The sequence below is a fragment of the Dermochelys coriacea genome, chromosome 11, assembly GCF_009764565.3.
Source record: "Dermochelys coriacea isolate rDerCor1 chromosome 11, rDerCor1.pri.v4, whole genome shotgun sequence".
Lineage (NCBI taxonomy): Eukaryota > Metazoa > Chordata > Testudines > Dermochelyidae > Dermochelys > Dermochelys coriacea.
In genome coordinates, this window is record NC_050078.2 from 21862706 (window position 1) to 21885061 (window position 22356).

A 22356-nucleotide genomic window follows, 5' to 3' on the forward strand; every position below is an offset into this window, starting at 1 on the left:
TTCTCCATTCTCTTGATGGGGCAGTGGATGTGGAGAGGTAAAGTGATCTGTTCATAATGTCAGGGCTGGGTCATGGGTGGCTTGCCTAGTGGCTAGAATCACAGCCAGATGTCAGGAGTCAGAGTTGTGGATCAATGCAGGCTCAGGAACCAGAAGTCAGAAGCAGAAGACAAGGCCGAATCAGAAACTGGGTATCGCAGCCAAGATGTAAAGTCAAGGTCAGGAACTGTGGAAGTGGCTGCTGCCTGGGAAATCTAGACTCAGGCTCTAGATCAGCTGCTCCTTACATGTGAACAATATTGCTGTCTTCTGATGGGATTAATGAAAGATAGTTGGATACTTTGCGTGTGTGCTTATTTTGCTCTAAACCTCTTCTTTGCTCTTCATCTTTAACGATGTGACTTCAAGAAATATCTATGGTACACCAAATACAGTAATATGGGCTGCAACATAATGCTCTACCTGAGAAATCAAGGTAAGAATAGTAGTACTTATTGAAGAGGAATGTCGTTTAAGTAACCCTTGGACCACATGGAGACTAGATACTAAGTGGAATTGCAGCCTCAGAAAAAGCTGAGTTCCTTTTAAATAAATAAATAAATACACACACACACATACACAAACACACACACAACTAATGCATGGCTCTGGACTGTGATATTTGTTTGAATGGGGGTCCTGGAGTAGCAGGCTGTAGGCACCAAGAAGCCAAATGAATTTGTAGCCTCAAGTGCCCCTCCCTTCTTGTTCTGGGAGGGAAAATGTGGCAAAATGTGCACTGGGTTACCAAATGGATTGAGCCCAGACATAGATACAGGATACAGGCATAGGTCTTTGGTATGATCACTGGGCAGGAGGCACACATCTTGGAGCACTTACAGAGCTCCGGGCCTGATATGGCACCGGTGAGAAGCTGCATGAGCCTGATGGCTACATACACTAAAGTTGTACTCTACTCCTCCACACTGACTAATTACATGAAAATAATCATATACTAGACTAAGAGAACAACTTAAATTGTAAGCTGTTTGAGACAGGGACTTTCTTTTTGTTCTGTGTTTGAACAGTGCCTAGCACAATGGGGTCTTGGTCCATGACTAGGAATCTTTGTATAGTAATATAAATAAATAAATAAATACAAAAATAAATACATAAATAGATAATTTAACCTGACACAAAGATGAACCCCATTTGTTCTCTGTGACAACAGCAAATGAGGTGTTTGGGGGGTGTACACCATTATACAGAATAGGGTAATGATGTCACCCTTATAGAAGATTCATATCCCGCCCACTCTCCCAACAAACAACTTTTCAAGGCAATTAGACAGTTCAGCCCAAGGAGCATCACACCCACAAATGGAAATGCACAGAAACCTAGAAGACTAGTCTTTAAAATATGTCCTATTTTAATTTGTTATATTGCATCATCCTGTTTTCACAAACTATGAAATCTGCATGTTCACTCACAATTTATTTGAAAAATTGAGTCCTTTCTTTTGCCTGGTCTTTGGCTAATATTAAAAGTTCATAGGCACATTATTAAGTGCAACTTTGAATCATAATAGATTTGTTGACGAGTGTATACAGGTTCTTATGCAGTGCACTAGGAATATTAAATGGCAGAGATAAACTCTATTGAAATGTAAATTGTGAATGACAATTAACAATGTCATAACTCTCCAACTGCACTGTAAATACTAACTGCTGTTTAGGATTGTACACCCTGCATATCACATAAATAACACAGAGTTGGGGACTTTGAAGCTGTAAGATAATTGAGTCTGCAATATGTAGACAGATTATCTTATTACTTATCATAGTTGTGTTATATATGTTACAGTATAGTATGCTTTCATTAGTTGTACCCAACCAAGTGTAATCAAGTAAAACCAAGTGTCATCAAATCCTTATTTAATAAGGGCTACCAATACAAATAAAAAAAATAAAAATAAATGTTTACTTACTTTCAATTATCACTTTTCTGCCAGCCCAGTTGTCTTTAATAAGTTGTATATTTCCAAAATGTGCATCACTAAAGAAGATACGGTTAGTACCCGTTCCTTTCCAGCTGTAGTCAAAAGCCAATGCTATCACATTTTTGAAGTAGTTTGGATTTTCATATGGCCTTACTGGTGAATTTAAATTGGTCTCATCTGAAAGATGTATACTTTTTAATATTGTCCTTCCTGAATACAGCAAGTAACCATCATGTCGCAGACAAGTAACTCCATCCTCTCCAAGATAGCCATGTGCACAAGCACATGTTCTTTGTGCATTTCCTCGATATAGACAAAGTTGCTGACATCGACCGTTGTTCTTGGCACAAACATTAGTACCTGTAACGAAAAATTAGTCTGGCTTTTGTAACTGTCACAGTTGGTTGACTTAAATCAGAATAAGCTTTTGTTGTGCATCCGAAGGATTATTTGATGTAACCATTTGTGTTATATTTGTGAATGCAACAGAGCACTATGAAAATAAAAATGAACCATTATTGTTTAGATCTCAAAATTCTGACCACCACCCTAAACCGATTTTTAAAAGTGAATTTATGAGCATGGATAATTAATGTTTTTTTCAAATAATAATAGTACATATTTTACAAATACACAATACATAATTATTCAATCTTAAGGAGTTGAAAATCTGTGAATTTTATTAACTTGTTCAAGAGAAAGATACATTACCAATATTTTATTGTGCAATTTCTCAATGTTTAGATGTACAGCTATTTGCTAACATTTTATTTTCAATTCCTTTGATTTATGACTTAAAAATATTCCCCTTACCAAATGTACACAATTAAGGAATTATTGTCAAAATAATAACTTCTGTGTGATTTTACAACTTCAAAGATTACAAAACTTTCAGAAATTGCAGAGAAAGTATTTTTGTCTGTCTTTTCAGTACTTTATACATAGTCTGTTTCACTAGCTTCCATAGTTCACTTGACAAGAGTGGAGAAAAACACATTTTTAAAAAGTTGTTTTGTGGTTGTAAAACCACAAAATTTGTCAGGTAACTCAGGGCACATTTATTTTAAACATATTTATTTATTTATTAATTCATTCATTTATTTTATTGCTATATTTTAAACTGGCTATCCGTCTCAATGAAAACAATAGCTCTTTTATGAGTATAAACACTGTCACCATTTCTTTTTGTTAAGATAAAGTTAGAAAAAACTTGAAAGTTATTACACATATCCTTGCCCCTGAGGAGATAACTATAGTAAAATAAAATGAAAACATTGTGAAGAGTTACTTGTACACCATTTTTCCCAGATTTTTTTGATGGTTCTTTAAAGTTTTATTAGGCTAGATAAGTTTTTCTTAAACTTCTATATATTCCTATATTCCTCTCTCTATATATACATTGTAATGGCATTTAAAATCAATGAAATATAGAAGAAATAAAATGTCCTATATATTTTCCTATATATATATCTATATATCTATATTTATATAGATATATAGGAAACTTTATTTCTTCTATATTTCATTCATTTTAAATACCATTCAGTAAGGCCATAATCCTGAAACCATGCAGAATTTCACTGATGCAGGGACAGAAGTTTGCTTGCAGATCATAGTGCAGGATTGGTACTTTGGAAAGGGTAAAACAGATGTTTGGGGGAGAAAAAATGAGAATTAATCACTTGTCACTTAACTTTTTTTTATTAGTGCTAGACAGGTCATGAAGCAAGCTAATTGCATTTTAAAAATTCATTTATCTATTTTTAGATTAATAATAAATAATAATAAAATTCCAAAAACATTTTCCCCATTTTTTTCCTTTGCCTTCATGCCTTACTGACAGCCCCTCCAAAAGACATTTAACATATGTAGCCTAATAAAAATTTGAAAAGCATTAAAAAAATTCAACTATAATAAAACATGTTTTTCAAACTAACATCAAAAGATTTTTTATCATTTTATTTCTTTTTCAATAACTGTCTCACCTATTTCTAGTACAATCAAGTATTTAAATATCTAGTTCAAAACCAGTTTTTTTAAAAAAAGAAAAGGAGTACTTGTGGCACCTTAGAGACTAACAAATTTATTAGAGCATAAGCTTTCGTGAGCTGTAGCTCACGAAAGCTTATGCTCTAATAAATTTGTTAGTCTCTAAGGTGCCACAAGTACTCCTTTTCTTTTTGCGAATACAGACTAACACGGCTGCTACTCTGAAACCTGTGATTAAAAAAAAGACTATTTTTCAACCAATTTTTCTATTTTCCAGGCTCTATAATACACAAAGTCCTTCCAAGGAAACAGACATTAACGCTTTCTAAGCCCACTTTAAAAAACAGTTAAAGATGAGTGAGGGAAATTGTTTTTAATCCACAAAATATTATCTTTAATCTTCTGAAATCACATGCACAGAGCCCTAACAATGGCAATACCCAGCATGTTGTCCAAAAGAGAGCTTTCTAGTCAACATCACTAAAACTTCTTTTTAAAAATAATGAAAATACACTATGTTAAACTTTTTTCCTTAAAAATAGTCAATGTTATTTATTGTAAGCATTATGTCTACCATATGTATGAAAAAACAAACCCACAAAAAACAAAAACAAAGCAGAACATCCTCTAAAAGGCATAACAGATTCCATGACGTGTAATATTTTAATTACAGCACTTTGTGGATGCCAGGAACACCAGAGACATGGTCTTATCAGAGTACATGTCAAACCTTATTAATTTAAACTTTATATGTACTTCGGTGTGCATGCTCAATTTAGACTGGATTCACTGGGTATTTTTGGTGGCAACTATGTGTTTGGAGGAAACAACTCTAATCTCTGCTAGAATTCAGCTTGATCCAAAGTTCACTGAAATCAATGTCAACTTATCCACTCCCTTAAGTTGTAACAGATGATCAGGAAGCTTTGATCTTTGGCTGTCTAATAAAATCAGTTAGCAGGTATTGATCCATTACTGATTGATCCTTAATGCCTCCTGGCAATGGGAAGGCAGGCTGCCAGGTTTCCCCAAACAAGCGGATGGTGATCTCACAATTTTGGTAGTAACTCCAACCCTCTCTTTTTTGGGGAAAGTGATTGAAAAGTTGTGGCAAAGCAACTATGGTCTAGAGTAAAACATGACATTTGGAGTTCTCAGTTTTCTTTGATCCCTTTCAGTCGTACCTTAGGCCTGCACAGGGTACTGGATAATTTTTAATCACTGACTTGTGATGGACAAGTGCCAGGTATCCATGTTGATTATTTTACATCAGTTTAAGGCCCATGTCCTACTCAGACACATGGTTCTGGTTTTTTGTTTTGTTTTACTATTGAAAGGGTGGTGGGGGGATTTTGTTTCATATATTTTCTTTAGTAACAGTTTTATTTAGAAAATTGTAATTTAAAAAAAAGAAAATTGGGGAGAATTAAAAAAAACTTTCATAAACAAGGATGATTTTGCTTTTCATATTATCCAAAATTAATACAAAAGAAGAGTAACATAGGATATTAAAGTCATTATTAATATAATTAGCAAGAGAAAACCTTTCTCTCGTTGTCTGTTAAAGACTTTCACTTCCTTGAGGTTTATTCCCAGGCCAGTCCTCATGATCACAGCATCTGTGGCATCATTCTTATGACCTCTTCTGATCGAGCCATTAGCATGTGCTCTGCCAAAAAAAGTTGAATACGGCTGATCAACAACCTTCATATAATTAAAATCAAACAAGTAATTAAAATGGGACAGACAGCTGGCCTACTAGAAGCTGAAGAAATCAACTCTTTTCTGTGACATTGATATGCTTTGAATATCGAAAGCACCTTTTCTGTGGAAATTGCATAGCTTTGTGAGATCCTTTCTGTGACCTTGCTACAGAATGGCTAATCCTACAAGGGTGAAGTATCTGGCACTGAAACAACATTTTGAGACTCAAATACTTATGGAAAAATAAATTACCTGTCAGACCAGTAGATGTAAGCTCCAAAGACTGCGACTGAAAACATATCCACATTGCTCCCTGACAGCACAATCTCCCGGTTCCCTCCACTCTCAAGGTCGATTCTTTCTATCTTGTCTGTACGAGCATCACACCAGTATAATTTATTTTCCTAAAGATCAATTTCAAAGTAAACTTCAACAACCTCTTTTTGTCTGAGAATTGTATTATGAAAATAATAGAATGCTAAAGTGGAAGACCAACTTGTAATGTAATATATTTAATGCACATGTAATACATAGTGGAAAATACAGGAACACACCTCATAGTCAATGGATATTCCATTAGGCCAGGCAATCCCCAAGCTCACAAGCACAACCTTCTCAGACCCATCTAACTGTGCCTTGCCTATGCAGGGAGTCTGTCCCCATTCCGTCCAGAACAAATACCTAAAATATTGCAGAAATTCACAATAAACAGATAAACATGTGCAGACCTGCATATATTTGGCAACAAAATATAAGTGCAGTTGATATAAAATCAATGTTTACAAATATAAAACTCCAAAGAATTTTGATATTGAACTGGCACAAATAACACATTACTGCGTGTTTAAAGATGAGTATGAAATATGCTTTACAGAGCCTAATCATCTTATTCAACTTGCTTGATCAACTCCTTGATATCTGAGCTTTTGTTTTAATATCTCTGCTATTTAGCAAATGCCTAGGTAGGCAAAAATGTACAATGTAGCAATCAATATGAAAGCTCAAGTAGTTTCATGGGTTGCTACTAGGTTTCTGACCAATCAAAACATTTGGGACACTGCTTTATAGTGACTGCTAGACCCTATTAACAACTCTAAAAGCTAAACTCAGAAAGGCAAACCTTTTCTCACCTCTATGAGAAGAATGAATCTGGGTCAACTTTGATATCCCCTATGTGCTAAGATAATTAAGGGCCTGATCAAAAGGACCCTGAAGTCAAGAGGAGTCTTTAAACTGATCTCAATATGCTTTGGATCAGACCCTAATACCACTACTTTAGTTTGTATGACGTATGTAAGTGATATTTGCCTATTATATATTGCATTTCAGTAGCTTATTTGTAAAACTGCATTGCTCTTCCCTTTATGTTTTGATTTGAGATACAAAGATACGTGTGTGTATGTATGTGGGGGGGGGTGTGTGTTAGACAAGGTAGGTGATATATCTTTTATTGGACCAATTTCTGCTTTTTCAAACTTATTATAAAAATATTTTGATGTAGTTCCATATGTTGACAAAACATAAGCATATCAGAGACACATTAGAATATATCTTAACAGATCCAGTATTCTATTAACAAATTTAGCAGAAAATTGCATTAACGTAGAGTTAAGGTCAATTCCCGAACAGCCCAAAAACCAAAATAAAAAAGTCTGAAGCTAAGGTTCTTTCACAAACAGAATATACTTTCTGTTTCATATATATTAGTAAATACACTTACATAAGAGTACAAAAAAAAGAATAAAAAGCTCAGGCCATAATAAACAAAAATTCAGCTTTTTAGAACATTATGTTTGCATATACTTACAACATATTTAAGTAATTTTGAAGAGCTTTACATTTTTAATAATTATATTCTTACACCATCTCATTATGTTCTGTAAACACACACACACACATAATATTGAAATGTAATGGATGCATCTGAGTAGCAAGACCAGTTTCTTAATTGATGTACATAGCATAGCTCTATTGACTATGGAGCTATGTCAATTGTCATTAATGAGGTGCCTCATTAAATCACAGCCCTATAATTATTATCCAAAAATATAGTTAAACTGCAAGAAAAAAAATTTGAATTCCCTTAAAATACAAATATAGAATATTTATTTATTTATTACGGGGAGCACCTTTAATAAATTAGATACCTTCCAGTCTAAAAATATGGAATATACCCTGAAAATAAGAAATTCATATTCAAAAGACAGGCAGATGGTTGGTGGAAGGGGATCAACATATAAGCAGACTGACCAAGATACTAATTCACCATTTTCTGGCAAAATGAGCAAAATTATCTACTCATTCAATAATTCAGTAATTAACTACTCATAACTACACCACTGGGCATGCTGGGAAGGAGGGATGCCTAGAACAAAGCTCTACCTACAGTCTGTTCTGAGCAGAATGAGGGAATGTAGCAAGTCTACAGAGCCTGCTTCCTTCTGTGACATGAATGCTGTGGTACAGCACACCAGCTCAAAGGAAGAGAGGGAACGTATGACACCCCTTCTACTCCATTACACCTTTGTGCAGAATGGGCCACAAGCTGGTCCTAACTAAAGAATTACTAACACAGTTAACACATGGGCACAGCTTAAATGAAGTTGAGGAAAGATTTTTAGCGAGGATTTCAAACTCTTCCTGGCTTCCTCTAGCAAGAAATGAGCAGAATCTTTCTTTTAATAAGAGATTTCTTATGTCTAGTCCACTACTACTTTCTACAGAGACAGCATCCTCAAAACAAATAGCTATCAATAACTCAGAACATGCAAAAATGGAGTTTAATAATAGATTCCTCTTTTCTATATATAAAGTGGACAATGTTGTTGAAAATGTAGCTCCACACTAAATGCAACATTATATACTTATTAAATGCACTCTGAACTCATGAAGCATGCACAGACACTCTTTAACCAAATGAAAGCTTGTAAAGGCAGTCTACTCCCCAGTTGACCCAGGTTCATCTTGGGCAGATTGTATCTCCAAGGGAGAAAGACCTGAGTGTTCTATCTGGCTATCACTTTGGCAACGCTTGTATAGCTTGGCATGCTAATGAGGCATGAATTTATTTAATATAAATTAGTTAAATGCAGCTACATGAGTGTGAGAATATGGATGCTGGATTGACTTTGGAGGAGCATTAAAATAGGGTTGCAGGGAATGATGCCAGAAGCAACAACTGTAGGGAAGGAGGAGTGTAGGTGCTGTAAGGGGTGTGATGGGGCAAGGCCAGATGGTTATGGAAGAGTAGTGGGAGATAGATATATTAGCTCCAGGCTAAACAAATCCCTGGTATCAGGATAAGTGAAATGGCAGCTGCTCCAGGTCAATTAAGACACCTGGGGCCAATTAAGAACTTTCCAGAAGGCAGGAAGAAGGCTAGGTTGATTGGGACACCTGAAGCCAATCAGGGGCTGGCTGAAACTAGTTAAAAGCTTCCCAGTTAGTCAGGTGGGTATGCATGTCAGGAGCTGTGGGAAGAAGTTGCGCGGTTGGAGAGGCTGAGTAGTACACACCATATCAGGCAGAAAGAAGGAGGCCCTGAGGTAAGGGTGAAGTGGAGCTTGAGGAAGTGAGGGCTGCTGTGGGGGAAGTAGCCCAGGGAATTGTACATGTCATGTTTCTAAAAGGTCAGCTACCATAGCTAATACTATTAGGATCCCTGGGCTGGAGCCCGGAGTACAGGGTGGGCCCAGGCTCCCTCCCCCCCACCTTTGCCCCTGATTAATCACTGAAACTGGGAGACAACAGAGACTGTGCAAGGAAGGATAACTTCTCCTCTCCTCCCTCGCTGGCTTATGGCTCAGTAGACTGTGACCCTTGTCTCTAGAGAAAGAAGGGTTACGTGGAGGGTCACAGTGAGCCACTGAGGCTAGTGAAATCTGCCAGGAAATGCGGGACCCACGGAGGCTTTGTCACAGGGGCTAGACAAAAAGGAAGTCCATTTTAACGAGCACTCCGGTTAAAAGCATCGTATACTAGTTTCTTTGTAGTAATATATCTTTCCTGTCCATTGTAAAAGGCATTCATCTTTCAACTTTATGCCATAAATGAAAGTAATGGAAATATGAAAAATAATATTTTATTACTCAAATATTAAATATAATACATATCTTACTCTATAGAATTTAACAACTACAGCAGGTAACTTCTAAGTTTCTAAAATATTAAGTGACATAAGAAATAGAATCTGTCACAAATTCCAAAAATGAGTCATTAAAAGCTCACTTTAACTACATTTTCAATGCACTCAACTATGGAATTGTAATCAGCATCTCCAAGATTAACTATATTTGTATTCACATGTTTAATCAGCATTATTTTCTTGACATAGAAGTTAGATTGAATGCTGACTTCAGAAAAACAGTTCTTCATTATTTAGTTCAACTAAACACTTGTTAGTCTTTCTCTTAGAGCTAAAAGAAAAGGAGTACTTGTGGCACCTTAGAGACTAACAAATTTATTAGAGCATAAGCTTTCGTGAGCTACAACTCACTTCATTGGATGCATTTGGTGGAAAAAACAGAGGGGAGATTGATATACACACACAGAGAACATGAAACAATGGGTTTATCATACACACTGTAAGGAGAGTGATCACTTAAGATAAGCCATCACCAGCAGCGGGGGGGGGGAGGAGGAAAACCTTTCATGGTGACAAGCAAGGTAGGCTATTTCCAGTAGTTAACAAGAATATCTGAGGAACAGTGGGGGGTGGGGTGGGGCGGGGGGGGAGAAATAACATGGGGAAATAGTTTTACTTTGTGAAATGACTCATCCATTCCCAGTCTCTATTCAAGCCTAAGTTAATTGTATCCAGTTTGCAAATTAATTCCAATTCAGCAGTCTCTCGTTGGAGTCTGTTTTTGAAGCTTTTTTGTTGAAGGATAGCCACTCTTAGGTCTGTAATCGAGTGACCAGAGAGATTGAAGTGTTCTCCAACTGGTTTTTGAATGTTATAATTCTTGACGTCTGATTTGTGTCCATTCATTCTTTTACGTAGAGACTGTCCAGTTTGACCAATGTACATGGCAGAGGGGCATTGCTGGCACATGATGGCATATATCACATTGGTAGATACGCAGGTGAGCGAGCCTCTGATAGTGTGGATGATGTGATTAGGCCCTATGATGGTGTCCCCTGAATAGATATGTGGACAGAGTTGGCAACGGGCTTTGTTGCAAGAATAGGTTCCTGGGTTGGTGGTTCTGTTGTGTGGTGTATAAGCTTTCGTGAGCTACAACTCACTTCATTGGATGCATTTGGTGGAAAAAACAGAGGGGAGATTGATATACACACACAGAGAACATGAAACAATGGGTTTATCATACACACTGTAAGGAGAGTGATCACTTAAGATAAGCCATCACCAGCAGCGGGGGGGGGGCGGGGGGAGGAGGAAAACCTTTCATGGTGACAAGCTTCTGTTGTGTGCTGGTGAGTATTTGCTTCAGATTGTGGGGCTGTCTGTAAGCAAGGACTGGCCTGTCTCCCAAGATCTGTGAGAGTGATGGGTCGTCATTCAGGATAGGTTGTCGATCCTTGATGATGCGTTGGAGAGGTTTTAGTTGGGGGCTGAAGGTGACGGCTAGTGGGGTTCTGTTATTTTCTTTGTTGGGCCTGTCCTGTAGTAGGTGACTTCTGGGTAATCTTCTGGTTCTGTCAATCTGTTTCTTCACTTCAGCAGGTGGTTATTGTAGTTGTAGGAATGCATGATAGAGATGTTGTAGGTGTTTGTCTCTGTCTGAGGGGTTGGAGCAAATGCGGTTATATCGTAGAGCTTGGCTGTAGACAATGGATCATGTGTTATGATCTGGATGAAAGCTAGAGGCATGTAGGTAGGAATAGCGGTCAGTAGGTTTCCGATATAGGGTGGTGTTTATGTGACCATCACTTATTAGCACCATAGTGTCCAGGAAGTGGATCTCTTGTGTGGACTGGTCCAGGCTGAGGTTGATGGTGGGATGGAAATTGTTGAAATCATGGTGGAATTCCTCAAGGGCTTCTTTTCCATGGGTCCAGATGATGAAGATGTCATCAATGTAGCGCAAGTAGAGTAGGGGCATTAGGAGACGAGAGCTGAGGAAGCGTTGTTCTAAGTCAGCCATGAAAATGTTGGCATACTGTGGGGCCATGCGGGTACCCATCGCAGTGCCGCTGATTTGAAGGTATACATTGTCCCCAAAAGTGAAATAGTTATGGGTGAGGACAAAGTCACAAAGTTCAGCCACCAGGTTAGTCATGACATTATCGGGGATACTGTTCCTGACGGCTTGTAGTCCATCTTTGTGTGGAATGTTGGTGTAGAGGGCTCCTACATCCATAGTGGCTAGGATGGTGTTTTTAGGAAGATCACCAAGGGACTGTAGTTTCCTCAGGAAGTCAGTGGTGTCTCGAAGATAGCTGGGAGTGCTGGTAACGTAGGGTCTGAGGAGGGAGTCTACGTAGCCAGACAATCCTGCTGTCAGGGTGCCAATGTCTGAGATGATGGGGCATCCAGGATTTTCAAGTTTATGGATCTTGAGTAGCAGATAGAATACCCCAGGTCGGGGTTCTAGGGGTGTGTTCGTGCGGATTTGTTCTTGTGCTTTTTCAGGGAGTTTCTTGAGCAAATGTTGTAGTTTCTTTTGGTAACTCTCAGTGGGATCAGAGGGTAATGGCTTGTAGAAAGTAGTGTTGGAGAGCTGCCTAGTAGCCTATTGTTCATACTCCGACCTACACAAAGTAAAACTATTTCCTCATGTTATTTCTCCCCTCCACCCCACCCCACCCCCCACTGTTCCTCAAATATTCTTGTTAACTGCTGGAAATAGCCTACCTTGCTTGTCACCATGAAAGGTTTTCCTCCCCCCCCCCCCCCCCGCTGCTGCTGGTGATGGCTTATCTTAAGTGATCACTCTCCTTACAGTGTGTATGATAAACCCATTGTTTCATGTTCTCTGTGTGTGTATATCAATCTCCCCTCTGTTTTTTCCACCAAATGCATCCGATGAAGTGAGCTGTAGCTCACGAAAGCTTATGCTCTAATAAATTTGTTAAGTCTCTAAGGTGCCACAAGTACTCCTTTTCTTTTTGCGAATACAGACTAACACGGCTGCTACTCTGAAACCTGTCTCTTAGAGCTGTAACTGTTTGTCTGAGACAACTTCAGTTACAATGAAAACCATATCTAGTAAGGTAAATATTAATTTGGGACTCTTAACCAGAAGTTTGTAGGGGAAGAACACTAGCAGAATGACAGAGCATAGATGTTGCTAACTGATATGGAAAAATGTATAGGACCTTCCCAGAAGGGTGTCAATGTACTTATCTTGTGGATCTCTGAAGATGGCACTTCCCTATATAGAGACGAAAGATGTGCTAGAGCAACTACTTTTGAAACAACTTTAGGACTTGTCCCAGTAAAACTTACCTTGCTGGTAAGGCAAAGCTAACTACTTAAGCACATTTGTGGGAAGGACAAGATGGGCACTGGATGTTTTCCTGGGATTAATTAACTTTAAAACAACAGGGTGAAAAGAGATGACGTTAGGCTTAATCTACTTGAAGTTAATATGAAATATCTGAGATTAATTTGAATGGGACAGAGGGATGTTTTTCAGTGTGAATTAGGTAAATTAATAAAGTCAAAATACAAAACTAATCAGGAACCTTCTTGGCTTCATCCAAGAAAATCAAAATTAGTCAAATCCATATCATCTTGCAAGACCAGGCATAAGTGAGGTGTGGCAGACAAATAGTTGTATAGGTTTAAGGTGCCTTTCTGAACTTATTCAGTAACAAACCATACTATCTAGAAACATTATCAGAAGGGGCTGAATAATGCATGGTTTATATTTTGCTGTGACTGGCAGAAGTAATAAACTGAATTGGTTGGGAATTTTATGACAATTTGTTTTTTGAGAGAAAACATCAATTCATCAGATTTGAAAGGGGCTGTTTTGATTAAAATTTTCAGGAATGTTTCCCAGATCCATGATGGTATTTCTGCTCAAAACCAGAGAAAGAGAGAGGTTTCCCTAAAGATATCTGCCTGTATTCACATAGGATGCAGAAGACTGGGGAGATGCCTGACTGACAGCAAGGATTTGAACACAGTTCTCTTATATCACAGGTGAGTGCCCTAACAAATGGGTTATAGTCTGTGATCTCTCCTGTTGGAGCTGTTGCACTTTGTATAACTAATTAAACATTCCTTGGGCCACAGAGAGATTGATAGCCCTATGGTTAAGAGACTCAACACAGATACAATAGATACAAGTCCCTGTACTCATGCAGAGAAAATAGGGGCTCAAATCTGGTTCTCCCCTCCCTGCTACATCCCATGAGTGCCATAAACACTGAACTACTGGCTATTCTGTGATTTTACTCACACTCTTGTTTTTTTGTGAAAAAAATATTGAAAGGTCTCTGGTTCTTCCCAATGCAGAATGAAAAAATTGTCAACATCTCTAAAATTTTCAAGGGATAAGAAAACAATTTCTCTCCCAGCTTTATTTATAAGGGTTTAAAAATAGTCATTTTCACTTCCCTTTTGCAGTTGTCAACTTCGGTTTCATTGACTTAGAGCTAGGGTATAAGAAGCTATTACAGGTTTATCTAGTAAGAAGACAAGAGGGGGAGAAGTGAGGAAAGGAGGCCTACATCTCCCATAATAAAGAATTTATTACCACCACCCACCTATCCAAAGATGCTTTAGCCACAGAGACTTCATTCTTTCCTGAAGAAACCACAGATGTGCAGGGGCTGGGTCGAGTTTACAACTTAAGAATTTATCTCGAGTGGCATTTTTGAGTCTTAGAATAAAAGACTCCTGAGAATATTCAGGGTAACATTCATTCCCACTCAAGGCTTCTGGATCTACCCTCCCCCATAAGCATGTTTCAGATTTTAGATGTCTCTGCAGAATGAAGACTAGGGCTACAATCCCTCTCTCCTCCCCAAATACTTGGGAGTAGCTGACTGTTTCTTTTCTTACACTTCCCAGCTCTTTTAGGGTGGGGGATTTATTTATAGAGCTCACAACTGCAACCTGCAGGAACTCCCCAGGTAAAATAAATCTGCACAATAAGGTCCCTATTAGACTTCACAGAAACTTCTTGTGAGTTTTCCCTAGTCAGGCATAAGTAATTCTACTTGAGGAATATATAAATAATGGTGATCACATCTTCATTAAAACATTTGCTTTGAAGTTGGAGCTTGTTTCAACATGCAAGTCCTTTTGGGCAAGAGTACTTTATCTGACTCTACTGTGCTTCATTCGGAGCTTTTTGAAGTGCTCTGTCCCAGAGCAGCTGTCCTGGCAATTCATAGATAGAGATGTGTCACTCACATAGCTGAGTTCTAATCCATTAGTTGTTCTGAAGACAAGAAACAAGGCCTTGAACTGTTAGCAGAAGTAGATAGGTGTCAAGGTTCCTTCCCCACTCTGAACTCTAGGGTACAGATGTGGGGACCTGCATGAAAGACTCCCTTAGCTTATTCTTACCAGTTTAGGTTAAAAGCTGCCACCACCAAAGTGTTACACAAAGAACAGGGGAAGTGCCCACTTGGAAACGTCTCCCCTCAAAATATCCTCCCAAGCCCTACACCCCCTTTCTTTGGGAAGGCTTGATAAAAATCCTCACCAATGTGCATACGTGAACACAGACCCAAACCCTTGGATCTTAAAAACAATGAAAAAGCAATCAGGTTCTTAAAAGAAGAATTTTAATGAAAGAAAAAGTAAAAGAATCACCTCTGTAAAATCAGGATGGTAAATACCTTACAGGGTAATCAGATTCAAAATATAGAGAATCCCTCTAGGCAAAACCTTAAGTTACAAAAAGATACAAAAACAGGAATATACATTCCATTCAGCATAACTTATTTTATCAGCCATTTAAACAAAACAGAATCTAACGCATACCTAATTAGATTTCTTATTAACTCTTTACAGGAGTTCTGACCTGCATTTCTGCTCTGGTCCTGGCAAAAACATCACACAGACAGACAGGACCCTTTGTTTTTCCCCCTCCTCCCCTCCCCAGCATTGAAAGTATCTTGTCTCCTCATTGGTCATTTGGTCAGGTGCCAGCGAGGTTATCTTAGTTTCTTAACCCTTTACAGGTGAAAGGGTTTTTCCTCTGTCCAGAAGGGATTTAAAGGTGTTTATGCTTCCCTTTATATTTATGACATGCCCCCCAAATCACAGATAATGTGAAATGCTGGCTGTGATTTCTTCCTGGAGCTCTAGGAGAAAATAGAGTTAATAAGACACATGCACTTCTAAATATATAAGTATATAAAGACTAACAATATTTTCCACATCTCAAGGATGATTTAAACCAGTCGATTCGGGGAAACTTTCACGGGAGAGTGCATCAGCCACTTTGTTAGAAGACCCTGAGATGTGTTGGATGTCGAAATCAAAATCTTGGAGAGCTAAACTCCACCAATAAGTTTTTTGTTATTTCCTGTGGCGGTATGAAGCCACTATAGCACAGCATGGTCAGTTTGCAGGTGGAAACGCCGTCCCCAAATGTATGGGCATAGCTTTTCCAGAGCGTAGACAATGGCGTAATATTCTTTTTCACTGACTGACCAGTTGCTTTCCCTCTCAGACAGCTTCTTGCTGAGAAACACTACAGGATGGAACTCTTGATCCGGTCCTTCCTGCATTAAAACTGCTCCCATACCACGCTCGGACACATCTATGGTTACTAGGAACGGTTTGTCGAAGTCTGGGGCCCTTAGCACAGGGTCAGACATGAGTGTCGCTTTAAGCTGGTTAAAGGCCTTTCAACACTCTTCGGTCCACTGCACTGCATTTGGCTGTTTCTTTTTGCTTAAGTCTGTCAGTGGGGAGGTGATTTGGCTGTATTGCGGTACAAATCACCTGTAATATCTGACCAAGCCTAAGAAGGATTGGACCTGTTTCTTTGACTTTGGAACAGGCCACTTTTGGATAGCATCCACTTTGGCCTGTAGGGGGTTGACAGTTCCTTGACCCACCTGGTGTCCAAGGTAAGTCACTCTGTTTAGGCCTATTTGACACTTCTTAGCCTTAACAGTTAGTCCTGCCTCCCTTATGTGCTCGAAAACTTTTTGTAGATGTTCCAGGTGTTCGGCCCATGAATCCGAAAATATGACCACATTGTCAAGGTAGGTGACTGCATTTTCTCCCAATCCTGCTAGGAGACCATCTACAAATCTTTGGAAGGTGGCGGGTGCATTCCGCAGGCCAAGAGGGAGTACATTAAATTCATACAGCCCGATATGTGTGGTGAAGGCTGACCTTTCCTTGGCGGATTCATCTACCGGTACCTGCCAGTACCCCTTGGTTAAGTCCAAGGTAGAGATGAACTGGGCCCATCCCAATTTCTCTAATAGTTCATCTGTGCATGGCATTGGATAGTTGTCTGGGCGAGTTACAGCATTTAGCTTACGGTAGTCCATGCAAAAACATATCTCCCCATCTGGTTTGGAAACTAGAACCATTGGAGATGCCAATGCACTTCCAGAGGAGCGGATTACCCCTGTCTGTAGCATATCCTGGATCTCCCGTTCTATAGCAGTTTTAGCTTGAGCAGACACCCGGTAAGGTTGGGCTTTAATTGGGTAGGCATTACCTGTGTCAACGGAGTGGTATGCCCATTCAATCAGTCCTGGGATGGTTGAGAATGTTGGCACGTAGCTAGTGCACAGCTTTTTGATTTGCTGTCACTGCATATGCCCAAAGGTCATGGAGAGGTTCACCTCTTCCATGCCACCAGCACTTTTCTCTTTGTAGTAGACACCTTCAGGCCACTCAGCATCATCTCATTCCTGGGCTGTAAACTGAGAAACCTTTAATTCTCTGGAATAAAAGGGCTTCAGAGAATTAATACGGTACATCTTAGGCTTTCGGTTGGAGATGGGGAATGCTATGAGATAATTAAAAGCTCCCAGGCGTTCTTGGACTGTGAATGGCACTTCCCACGATGCTTCCGTTTTATGGGCCTGAAGCACCTTTTAGACCATGACATGGTCCCCTACTTTGAAGGAACACTCGCTGACATGTTTATCATACCAGGCTTTTTGCTCTTTTTGAACATCCTGTAGGTTTTCTTTAGCAAGGGCTAAAGAGATTTGGAGGGTGTTTTGTAGGTTGGTTATAAAGTCCAGAATGTTAGTTCCTGGAGAAGGTGTAAACCCCTCCCATTGCTGCTTCACCAACTGTAATGGCCCCTTAACCTTGCGGCCATATACAAGTTCAAATATGTGAAAACCCTATACTGGGATGTGGTACAGCTCTGTAGGCAAAGAGCAACTGCTGCAACACTAGGTCCCAATCATTGGAGTGCTCATTTACGAATTTACGTATCATGGCCCCCAAAGTTCCATTAAATTTCTCCACCAGGCCATTTGTTTGATGATGGTAAGGGGTGGCAACCAAGTGATGAAAAAAACATTCAATTTCTTACAAGAAGAATTTTAATATAAGAAAAGGTAAAAAGAGTCGCCTCTGTAAAATCAGGATGGTAAATACCTTACAAGGTAATTAGATTCAAAACAGAGAATCCCTCTAGGCAAAACCTTAAGTTACAAAAAGACACAAAGACAGGAATATCCATTCTATTCAGCACAGCTTATTTCCTCAGCCATTTAAAGAAATCATAATCTAATGCATATCTAGCTACATTACTTACTAAGTTCTAAGACTCCATTCCTCTTCTGTCCCTGGCAAAAATATCACACAGACAGACAGACCCTTTGTTTCTCTCTCCCTCCAGCTTTGAAAGTATCTTGTCTCCTCATTGGTCATTGTGGTCAGGTGCCAGCGAGGTTATCCTAGCTTCTTAACCCTTTACAGGTGAAAGGGTTTTTCCTCTGCCCAGGAGGGATTTTAAAGGTGTTTACCCTTCCCTTTATTTATAGACTCATAGATACTAAGGTCAGAAGGGACCATTCTGATCATCTAGTCTGACCTCCTGCACAGCGCAGGCCACAGAATCTCACCCACCCACTCCTACGAAAAACCTCACCTATGTCTGAGCTATTGAAGTCCTTAAATCATGGTTTAAACACTTCAAGGAGCAGAGAAGCCTCCCTCAAGTCACCCACGCCCCATGCTACAGAGGAAGGCGAAAAACCTCCAGGGCCTCCCCAATCTGCCCTGGAGGAAAATTCCTTCCCAACCCCAAATATGGCAATCAGCTAAACCCTGAGCATATGGGCAAGATTCACCAGCCAGATACTACAGAAAATTCTTTCCTGGGTAACTCAGATCCCATCAATCTAATATCCCATCTCAGGGGATTTGGCCTATTTACCCTGAATATTTCAAGATCAATTACTTACCAAAATCCCATTATCCCATCATACCATCTCCTCCATAAACTTATCGAGTAGAATCTTAAAACCAGATAGATCTTTTGCCCCCACTGATTCCCTTGGAAGGCTATGCCAAAACTTCACTCCTCTGATGGCTAGAAACCTTCGTCTAATTTCAAGTCTAAACTTCCTGGTGGCCAGTTTATACCCATTTGTTCTTGTGTCCATATTTTTATGACAGGTCCACTAAGGAAGCATTGATAGCCGACACTTGTGCTCTGGTGTCCCTCCACGCAGTGACCTTCTTCCCGTCCACAGTTTCCCTCCACTCCGAGGGTATCTGGGAGGTATCTGGGCCTGAGGACCTCTGGTGTGATTCCGGTGCATTGAACCGTAATCTGTTGGGGTTCTTGGGGCAGTTGGCCTTCACATGCCCCAGCTCGTTACATTTAAAACATCGTCCAGCTGACATGTCACTGGGTGAGGTGGGTTGCTGGAGAACGGTGTGGCAGGACGATAAGGTGTCTGGAGTATTCCTTGGTGTGTAGTTGGGGCCTTGGGCTGCCCCCAGAGGTAGGGTGTGGTCTGAGGGTGTCCCTTCTGGTATCCACTCCAACTGTGACCAGGGTTGTTCCTCTTTCTTTCCTCCACCCGTTTTGTTCTGGCTTGCCCCGCCTCTCTGGCGGTCTGGGACTGCTTGTATCGATCAGCATAAGAAGCAAGACTTTCTGCTGAGTCCATTCCCTTATCCCATAAACACTGTTTTATTTCCTCCTTGGACATATTCAAGAATTGCTCCTGAGCTATCAAATCACGCATTCCGTCGAAACTAGTGATGCCCCTTCCTTGGATCTATTTATCTAACAGATCCTTCATCTGGTTTAGATAAGCCACATTACTTAGTCCAGGTCCTCTCTTAAGGGCTCGAAATTTTACTCTGTACATTTCAGATGTAATTTGAAATTGCTTTAAAACCAAATCCTTGAACTTATTATAGTCAGAAGCCTCATCAATAGGCATCTTATTGAATATGTCCAGAGCTCTTCCAGTCAATTTTGCGACCAATGTGGTCATCTTGTGAGCTTCAGGAATTTTATGGAGAGTGCACAGTCTCTCAAAGGTGAGAAAATATTCAGCAATATCACTGGATTCATCATACTGTGGACAAAGTCGCTCCCATTTGTGGATTGTTGGGGAAGGATGGTTAGGATTATCCAGTAGATTCCGCTCAGCCTTTGCCTTCTCCATCTCCAGTGCATGCTTCCTCTCTTTTTCCTTCTCCGCTTCAGCATGCTTCCTCTCCTCCTCAGCATGCTTCCTCTCTCTTTTCTTTTCCTCCATTTCTTTTTCCCTTGCCTCCATAGCTCTCCTGTGAGCAGCCTCCCTTTCCTCCTCAGCATGCTTCCATTCTTTTTCCTTTGCCTCCATAGTGCTCCTGTGGGCAGCCTCTTTGGCTGTTTCCTTGGTTTTTGTCATGTTTGCTTCTCTGTTTTTCACTAACTTTGCACCTGAGAGTTAGAAATCGAAAAAACAAACAAACCAAAAAAACCCCTTGGCGTGTCAAAAAAATAGGTTGTGCTGTAACCTGATACCAATGTTCTCTGATATTGATTGTCAGCCTACAGAAAGATCCTTTAAAAAAAAACCTAACACCTTTGTCTCTAGGCAAATAGACAGAAAAACCCTCTAGTTGCTCTTGGCTAAAAAAAAAAAACCCTCTTCAGGTCTGAGAAGAACTTGTGAATTTCCCTGCAGCAGGTTAACTACCCTGCCTTTACATAGAGAAACTCCAGCTCACAAAATCAAGCTCCCTTTTGTTATGCTTGTTGCTTTGTCCCCTTTTACAAAACCCTTTAAAATCTTTTAAAATCCTTCTGTGCTTCTGGTTCAAAAAAAAAAATCTCAAAATGATTTCAAAGTAATCCCACCACTCTGCCACCATGTCAAGGTTCCTTCCCCACTCTGAACTCTAGGGTACAGATGTGGGGACCTGCATGAAAGACCCCCTAAGCTTATTCTTACCAGCTTAGGTTAAAAGCTGCCACCACCAAAGTGTTACACAAAGAACAGGGGAAGTGCCCACTTGGAAACGTCTCCCGCCAAAAATATCCCCTCAGGCCCTACACCCCCTTTCCTGGGGAAGTTTGATAAAAATCCTCACCAATTTACATAGGTGAACCCTTGGATCTTAAGAACAATAAAAAAGCAATCAGGTTCTTAAAAGAAGAATGTTAATGAAAGAAAAAGTAAAAGAATCACCTCTGTAAAATCAGGATGGTAAATACCTTAAACAGTAGTCAGATTCAAAACATAGAGAATCCCTCTAGGCAAAACCTTAAGTTACAAAAAGATACAAAAACAGGAATATACATTCCATTCAGCATAACTTATTTAATCAGCCATTTAAACAAAACAGAATCTAACACATATCTAACTAGATTGCTTACTAACTCTTTACATGAGTTCCGACCTGCATTCATGCTCTGGTCTTGGCAAAAGCATCGCAAAGACAGACAGACAGGACCCTTTGTTTCTCCCCCACCCCCACACCAGCGTTGAAAGTATCTTGTCTCCTCATTGGTCATTTTGGTCAGGTGCCAGCGAGGTTATCTTAGCTTCTTAACCCTTTACTGGCCAGGAGGGATTTAAAGGTGTTTACCCTTCCCTTTATATTTATGACAACAGGCCATCAGTGGAGTTATCTGAACACAGGAGTTGTATCATTTTGAGGAGGCAGACTTTGAGATTCTGCACTAACTGAAACCTCTGGCTGTTTCCACCTTCAACCCAAGATACAATGAATTATAATAATCCAAGCTGAATAATACATATATCACTGTTGCTAGACCCTTATCCAGGAGAAAAAGGAAAAAGTTTCAGAAGTCATTTTCCATCATTGATGCTAACTGAATGTTGAGGCTTAGTGATGAGTTGGAAGAACGACTCTAGGCATCACACCACTTTGAAGAACTCCCCTGACTGAATGTAAAAGCTGATTTCCTACAGGTATTGTGATCTCCTCATGATGGAGTTGATTGAATCTGTGGAAAATGAGATATATAGACGTATGTATGACTTTCTACAGGACTTTTGTGTTTTCCGGGAGGTTGGCAAGTTCAATTTTCTGAAAGAGTCATTGATAATGCATTAGCAATAGACACAGTTGTTCCCAACAGTTGTGTCCATTAGCAATAGACACAGTTGTTCTCAGGAAGGGCACAGGCTCTGTTTATACACTCAACTATGTCTCTGGGCTTCACCATGTGTAATGAAGCCAAATTCTATCATGTAGTTAATGCAATCTCTTGTTATTTAGAATATTTTGTCTTGGGAAGTGCTTTTCATAGTTGATATTTTCTTCAAAGTAGGATGACAATTCTTTGTAGTGGTCA

General features: G+C 39.6%; 1 protein-coding gene across 1 annotated transcript in view; it reads right to left on the bottom strand.

Annotated features, from left to right (window-relative positions):
- Positions 1 to 22356, bottom strand: part of LRP1B (LDL receptor related protein 1B) — a 1336604-nt gene that overhangs the window by 381020 nt on the left and 933228 nt on the right. The window contains exons 38-41 of the mRNA XM_043505072.1: positions 6226 to 6352; positions 5924 to 6075; positions 5512 to 5636; positions 1967 to 2338 (exon numbers count right to left, since the gene is read on the bottom strand). Of these exons, the coding sequence (XP_043361007.1) occupies positions 1967 to 2338; positions 5512 to 5636; positions 5924 to 6075; positions 6226 to 6352 (776 nt within the window). The remainder of the gene's footprint in view (positions 1 to 1966; positions 2339 to 5511; positions 5637 to 5923; positions 6076 to 6225; positions 6353 to 22356) is intronic.